This window comes from Protobothrops mucrosquamatus, unplaced genomic scaffold, assembly GCF_001527695.2.
Source record: "Protobothrops mucrosquamatus isolate PMUCROS unplaced genomic scaffold, P.Mucros_1.0 scaffold_64, whole genome shotgun sequence".
Classification (NCBI taxonomy): Eukaryota; Metazoa; Chordata; class Lepidosauria; order Squamata; family Viperidae; genus Protobothrops; species Protobothrops mucrosquamatus.
In genome coordinates this window covers 277,435-285,762 of record NW_015386140.1, presented here as the reverse complement: position 1 = coordinate 285,762, position 8,328 = coordinate 277,435, and the positions used below count along the sequence as shown (strand labels likewise).

General features: G+C 34.8%; 1 protein-coding gene across 1 annotated transcript in view; it reads right to left on the bottom strand.

The window, feature by feature from the left end:
* Positions 1 to 722: 722 nt before the first annotated feature.
* The window catches only part of LOC107284547 (guanine nucleotide-binding protein G(q) subunit alpha), a 55,805-nt gene continuing 48,199 nt past the window's right edge, over positions 723 to 8,328 (bottom strand). The window contains exons 5-6 of the mRNA XM_015812622.1: positions 2,398 to 2,551; positions 723 to 1,058 (exon numbers count right to left, since the gene is read on the bottom strand). Coding sequence (XP_015668108.1) covers positions 868 to 1,058; positions 2,398 to 2,551 — 345 coding nt within the window. The 3' untranslated portion in view covers positions 723 to 867. The remainder of the gene's footprint in view (positions 1,059 to 2,397; positions 2,552 to 8,328) is intronic.

Below are 8,328 nucleotides of genomic sequence, written 5' to 3'. Positions count from 1 at the left end.
AAACTGGGATGAGAAATCTAGATAGTCGATTAATTTTAAAAAACAGTCGTTCCAGGCTATAGTATTTCCATGGTATATATTTGGCATCTGTGATTAAGAAGCAAAAAAAAAAAAAAAAAAAGGGGGGGTGTTAAAGGTTGGTTTTGGAAGAGAGTAAATAGATCAAAAAGCTAATCTGCTTCAAAAATGTCCTTTCTCAGTAATTTGTTCTACGTAGTTTGTTGAATTTCTATTGTAACTGTTATGGATAAAAATCTATAATATTCCCAATGAACAACATTCCTTCAGTGCAAAGATGATACCAAAAGGTAGGTATACTTTACATCTGCCAAAAATTAAACAAAATCAGAACACCAATAGATTTGATCCCTCATAAAAGCAGTTTCCTATGGCTTAAATTCTAGTGACGGGGTTCCCCCCCCCACACCAATCTAAAAAGGAAACCTGAAAATGAAATTTGTGGGGATAGGTATTGTACCTGAAAAAAATAAATCAAGACAGACACAGGCAGAGACAATAGGAGGGAGAGCCCAACTTGATTTTGCTTCAGTCACAACAACAACAAAAAATCAACCCAAACCCCTATCATTTTGTGAGTGCACAACTGAGAATTTAGAACACATTAAGTCACAAAATTTCGACTTAAAAAAGAGGAAATGAGCTGTGAATGTAGTTCAGCATCTTTTGTTTCTTTTCCTCTGTAAAGTTTAAATAAAATTGTAATATTTACTACAAACTCTGCAAATATTAACAGAGTCCAGGCCAGCAATAAATTAGTATTACGCAGATCGTTTTCACAGATAATACAGTCCCTCTTGAATATCTTCAATTGCCCGAAGTGGGTGGGTAGAGATCTAAGAGGCACAGTTAGACCAAGTTGTACTCCTTCAGGTTTAATTGTAAGATAGTGTCCTTGACAGCAGCAAAGACAAAGCGAATATTCTCTGTGTCTGTGGCACACGTGAAATGGGAGTAGATAATTTTTTCACTCTCAGGATTCAGGTCAACAAACATCTTCAAGATAAATTCTCTTGCTGCCTGCGCATCTCGCTGAGGTCCTGTTACACCAGAAAAGAAGTATATTGAATTTATCTTCGGAAAAATAGAGGTAGTCCTTGACTTACAACTATTTGGTTAGTGACCACTGGAATTCATGACGGCATTTTAAAAAATGACTTATGACCATTTTTCAATTTATGACATTTTGTGATCAAAATTTGGACGCTTGGCAATTGGCCTGTATGCATGATGGCTGCATTGACCCAGGGTCATGTGATCACCTTTTGCAACATTCTGACAAGCAATGTCAAAGGGGAAGCCAGACTCACTTAATGACTGAAGTGATTCCCTTAACAATTATGGCAAGAAAGGTTATAAAATGGGGCAAATCTCACTTAACAACTGTCTTGCTTAGCAACAGAATTGTTGGGCTCACTCTGCTCGTAAGTCAAGGAATACCTGTAAATGGCTATTATTACACTGTGGTGATATCTAAGCAAGAAATGTGGACTGAATATTGAAGGGTGAAAGAGAAGTTGTGGACTGAAAAATGATACATCCCAACATTTTACTCAACAATCATGGTAAACTTGGAGAATTGACATTTAACCTTTTAAACTAAAGATGGTTAAAAACAAGCCAAAGGCAAGAATTTCACAGTACATTAGGATGGGAGCTACTATACTGGTATACTTTAAACAAATAGAAAGAATATAGAGGGAGAAATGATTGAGAAAGAAGACAGGGGCTTCATTTTAAAACAAGATTAGAATGACTGTCACTGGGAGATTCCAGGCAATATAGCCATTGGGAAAGAAACATATCAGCTTTCAAGGGTGAAGGGAAAAACCCTTCTCTTTGCTTCAATTACTGGTACGTTTTTCAGCAGGTGCACTCTCTCTCCACTTCTCAATAAGTAGAGGTACAAGGCATAGAATGTATAATTATCAATTTAACAAACACATCCTTTTAGTAAGACATGCACTGCCTCTGAATTTGACTTATCCTATTCTGTTAATCCTATGAGATTAAGAAGAATGACAAATACGTTAAACTCCATCACTCCAGTTATGTATACATGCACAACCAGACAGTTTAATAAACAAAACATCCTCCAGTCATATGGATAAATTTCTTCCTCCTCAAATCTTATTCAGATGAACTGAAGAAAACAAACCATAGTATGTTCAAGGGCTGTTTTTCTAGTTAACAAATAACAACTAACGCTTTGAACTTGTAGTTAAGAATGCACCATTTAATTAGAAGTTTGGGAATGGTGGCCATAATATTACAGAACTACAGAAGGCAAGCTTGTTCTCACTTATCAACTCTATAATGTTGTCTTATTGCTGTTATACTACTTGCACACAATGTCTTATTAAAAACAAACAAACTTACCATCATACTCCGGGAAATAGTCAACTAGATGTGAATACATTATTTTCTCCTCTAAAAGGTCTTTCTTATTTAAGAATAGAATGACTGAAGAATTCTGGAACCAGGGATATGTGATAATTGTCCTAAATAGTGCTTTGCTTTCCTCCATTCGATTCTGGAAGAGCAAAAAATAGTCAATTAACATTAACGTACCTATAGTGATTGTTTCAAAAGCATAATCTGTTCATATGTTTTTGTTTCGTTTTTCTTGGATAGATGCACAAATCATATAATGAATAGATATAAATTTATGAATTGATGAATCTGGAGTTCTGTTTAAATTCCAAGGTTCAATTCATCTAATGAATTAGAAAATAACTGGAGGTTTGCAATCTTTCTCATCTTCCCTTTTAGCACATTTCTTCCGTTTCTTGTTTAGTATTAATCATAGGCTGAAGTGATTTCAAAAACAGTTTACTACAGAATATTTTTTCCCCAAGTCAAAAACTTCCAGGAAGAAATGGTGAACTGAAGATAATTCTGCCCAAAATGGATGACTCCAACAAAATGAAGACTCAGTTAAGACCTGCTCTTCGTATGTCCTCTTCAAACAAGGAAAGGACCAGGGATCACCCACAAATGCTCCTTATAGTTGCTCCTCACAAAGAGGCTGCAAGATAGGTTTAGAGCTCTGGGAGACTAGGGAATAGTCACCTTACTCAAACCGTAGTCAGGATCTTTGAAAGGACACTGGACAAATATACTTCCTTTTTACATCACTTTCGGAAATGGTTGTTATTGCTTTTTCTAATCACTTTTGGAAATCGTTTTTTAACTGCTTTTCAGCTAGTAGAAACCTTTGGATTGACATGTTTTACAGCACTTGGAAGATTTCTTTCAAATCTTAGCAAAACAATTTTAAATAAGATTTTGGAATTAGTTTTAAGTATCCTTCCTACAAGAAAATTCTTTTGTTTTAAATTCTCTTTTTAAAAAAATGATAGGATGAGACTTTGAAAGTGGACGCTAGAGGGAATCAGAAAGAGCTAAAAATTACAATTGAAGGAGAGGAGCTCTTAAATGTGACTTACAGTACTAATGTAGAATGAAGCATAATATTGGACATGTTGAAGGATATTTTTGAACAACTGACCCAAAAGTTAATTTTAAGACTGTCTATGTTGGGTGTGAAAGATTAAGGTCCACACATGAAGGTCCAATTAAATGGATTCATTGATACTTGTGCCTAGGTATAGGAATATTCTGAACTAATGATTAGCACTTGGTAGTAATTAGTTAAGGGTCAACGGAATTCAAGGGGGGGGGTTGACTTAGTTTACTTATGGCTATGTAGATATCTAGGCTGATCCCACTTTTAATTTTGCCCCGAGTGTTTGCCATTCCTTCCTCTACAGTCTACCTTTAGAGATAGACTGTGTTTAGAAAATGTTAAGGGATGTATAAATAAATAAATAAAAAACCGGGATTTACACCAGACCTGAAATGCTGAGGTTTTAAGGGTTTGTTTGTAGATAAGTGATGGGATAGAGAAAGAAAAGATCATCCTAATAAATATTAAATGCTCCCTGAAGGATGTTCTCTTCTATTTTTGACTGAACCCTATGGCCCCACTTTGCTTCTAATAGTTTATAAATGAAGAAATATCCTATCTTTAAACACTGTACCACTGCAGTCAGGGATTACTGCAGTTAGATAGCTGCAGGTTTTATTATCTGATTTGGCTATCATTTAACCAGTAATGCTTCCTTTAAATCTGTTGCTAAATTTGCATTCTTCAAAGATGCCAAATCATTTCAATGATATTGTTTTTACACAGAAAAGTTCTAACAGCATAAATGGAAGAATTAAAATTAGTAAATGCACATATACACATAAACATATTTTGCGCCTTAGTCTATCCTTCTAGATAAGCCTTTTAATATTTGTTGGCAATAGTTCATTACAGTAATTTCATAATGCACCTAAACGTCTCTATCATCTATTAGTCATTAGACCATCTGTTTTTTCTCTTGATCGGGATTACCCATTTAATTAGTAATACCAAGAACAGAAGCACAATTCTTTGTATACAAGACTGTTCTTTAGTTCTTTGCTTTCATACATTTTAGATAGAAGTTGCTTTGATGCTATTCCCCTGTTCATTTCTTCAGACACAGCAGCTTTTGTGAACATATGCTCTGCTGGTCTAGATACTTGCATACATACCTCCTAAAAAGTTATCCAAAATTCCTGGATTTAAAACTACTCCAAATTCACATTTTTAAATACTCAGTGCTTTCTTTATACATTTCTACCTTTTCATCTTTACAAAATAAAACTGTAGGTGTGGAGCTTTAGAATAATGGACAGCCTATCTGCAAATACCAACAAATATTTTATTATACAGTGGAATTCTCCAAATTAAGATATTTACTCTTTGCCAATCAGCAAATTACGACCCCCATGTTTTTCATCCTAAACTAAAATCAAACACGGACTACGGTTTGCTCTCTGTCTCCTCAGAGTTATAGTTAGACAATGTAAAACTTTTATTTTATGCCGAACCACACAAGTATCGTATTCTTGTGTGCTGCCATTATGTTAAAAATATGAACTCTAATTGCAGAGAAAACTAATTTTCAAAAGATAGTTTAACCTAATGGTATTTTTTTCCGAGACAGTTTCTATATACATTAGTTTGCCTTAGCTGACTTGAGGTATCCTCAATAGCAGTTTCAGATAGGTAACAATTTATTTCATTGTTAACAGGAATACTATAATTCCATTAGGCAGACTAAGCAAATACACCAAGTACCCAAAACTTCTGGAACATGTAGCAGAATTCATGTATGGAGGATTCTTCCAGAGTGGAATCAATATTTTACTACAGCTTTAATGGCAAGGCCATGTTTAATCCTTGTGATCCTAACACTCGTAACTTTTTTGATAATGAGTAGAAAACTCTACTGCAGAAGCATTTTGGGATTCATTAACCAACAATTTTGATAAGATATGGCACTTAGGATTAGGTAGTGCACATGTGCAATGCACTAATTAGCTATTTATTATTATGATCACTGGAAAAGCTTTTATAGCAAGATAGGTATTAGGAAGCCTAATGTTATGTTTTAGTAAAAAATCAGCCCTCAGACAGCTAGTAAATAGATCTCTGATTGTAAATAATAAAGCTTAAGTAAGGCCGTGAATAGTTCAAAGTAAACTGACTTTTTTACAGTTGACTAATCAATAAGCTGATGACCAAATGTAGGCAGGATTGGATGCTCATTCTTTGTCTTTATTGTGGAATGTTTGATTGCTTGATTATTTGACATCACGTCATTGTTGACTTTTATTCTGCACATTAAAATAGCAGCTACAATTAAAAAATGTATTTTGAAGCTTCAAAGTTATAACATGGTTTTACCAATTTATGATACTCAATAAACATTTTGATTATAACCCTATCTCTTTATCATATATCATAATGCAAGGCAGACTACTTGAATTTAAAAAAAAATAGTGAAATAAGGTTTCAATAGGATCATTTAAATAATTTTCATACCCTATTTATTGGCATTGTTCACAAAAAATAAGTATATCTACTGTGCAACAATCCTGTTTCGAAAGATAATTTATCATACTTTTCTTCTTAAAGAAGAAAACTGTTATATTTTATTTTTGATCCTCTAAAAATATTAGGAAGATTTATGGGTGTTTTGACTCAATGTTGAAATGTTTTGTGGATTTCTCTGGAACATTTGTCTTCATATTGGGCGCTAAGATTTAAGTGCATATCTTTATGTTTGGGAGTCTGTCAAAACGTCTGATGATACCTACCATATGACAAATACTGCCTCATTTGAGTTGGTCACAAATTATTCCAATTCCTTTTTTTTTTTGAAACACTATTCAAGGCAGATTGCTGATAACTCTACCCTGATAGCTGAAAATGCAAGCTCTAGTACCAAAACTCAAAAAGCACAGTGGAAAAAAAGAGAGACTAAAATTAAATGTAAACGAGACCAAGCTAATGACAACAGGTAGAACAATCAGCTTTAGAATAGACAAAATAGTGGCTAGCTTCTGCATTTTAGGATCTAGTATCACTGGTACAGGAACAAGTGGTCAAGAAATACGCTGATCCCTTGATAGACCAGCCACGAAAGCCTTGGAAAATGTATTCAAATACCATGATGTGTTTTTATATCTACCAAGATCAGAATCATACAAGCCATGGTATATCCTGTGATACTCTATGGAAGCAAAAGATGAACTTTAAGAAGCAGGATAGGAAGAGTAATGACATTTTTAAACTTTTGTGTTGGAGAAGACTCCTGGACAGCCAACAAAACAAACAGATGGATCTTCAAACAAATCAACCCTTCAAGGCACAAATTGCCATGCTCAAATTATCCTACTTTGGACAGATTATGCTAGGGCCAGCTCTCTGGAAAAGGTTGTGTAATGCTGGGAAAAATAAAAGAGAGGAAGAGAATGGCCAACAGCAAGATGGGTAGATTCAATTTCACTGGCGATGACTACACTATTGGGAGCCTCGGAAGAACAGGTTAGGGATAGATTGTCGTGGAAAAAAATCTATCCATGTGGTCAACAGGAGTTGAAAATGACTTGATGGCATATAATCAATCAGGACAGATCGATATTACTGTACATTCGGTAAATGTGGCATCTATTGTAAATATTTTTGTTACAAACTGAATGAAAAAATAATATGCAAAATGGATAGAATGGAATAGAATGATGTGATGGATCTTCAAACAAATCAACCCTTCAAGGCACAAATTGTCAGGCTCAAATTATCCTACTTTGGACACATGGGGGAGGTTTTTTCAAGTAATCTTATCAAAGATTATAATTACTATAGTAAAAATGAATGCACATTACAAAAAGATAGGAAAGCAGAACAAGTAAAAGTCACAAAGGGAACAAATAAGAAAGATATAAAGAATAGAAAGAAAAAAAGAAAGAAAAATAAGGATAAGAAAAAATTCCTTTCTGCCAGTTATTGGTCCTAGTGAAAGTTACCCTGAAGTCTATATTTCCCGTTCTCACAGATTTTAGGCAGGTAAGTATCTAAACATACAAATTATTCCAGGAAACCTAAATTACACACAAGCATAAAAATAATAAATAAACACTGACAAATGCAAACACCACATGCCAGATATCAATCCTGTTTAGAGTCAATCCCAGCTTTCAGTCTTTGGATACTGTCTTCCCATCCAAATGGAACAGGGAAGTCTTTGAAGCTTTCCAGAAACCTATGAAAGATGAGGTCAATTGGATTCCCACTGGGAGTTCCAACTAATTGGGGCAGCTAATCAGAATGGCTACTTTTGAAGGGTAGAATCTGGAGAAAGTTGACCCTATTTGATCTACCTGAATGGATAGATTTATATAAGGGAAGCCAATTCCTCAGATAACTGGGTTCACATCCATATAGGGTTTTAAAATGCCAACATACACTTTGACTTGCACTCAAAGGCCAACTGGTAACCAATGAAGCTCCTGAAGTATAGAGGACAACTGAAGATATTGAAATACTCCAATCAGAACTCAGACTTCCAGGTTCTACAACAGCTATGGCTTCCAGATTTTTGTCAAGGAAAGTCCCATGTAGAGGACATTATAGGAATCAAAACAGGTTTGACTATGGCATGAATTACTGTGGGTATTCTGATCCAGGAAATTGCTGCAAAAGATATAGCTGTATAAAAATCCTCCTATCCACAAATGCCAGCTATTCCTTGAGCAGGAACTTGAATTTAGTAGAATTTCGAAATTGCAGATTCTGTACTTACTAAGCATCAGAAACTAAACTCAAACTCACTTTGTCTTGGAGAAATTCAGCTGAAGATTCTTCCTATCCATCCAAATCCATCCAAATGACCTACTCTAGGCACTGGGTCAGCACTTGTACCACATCATCAG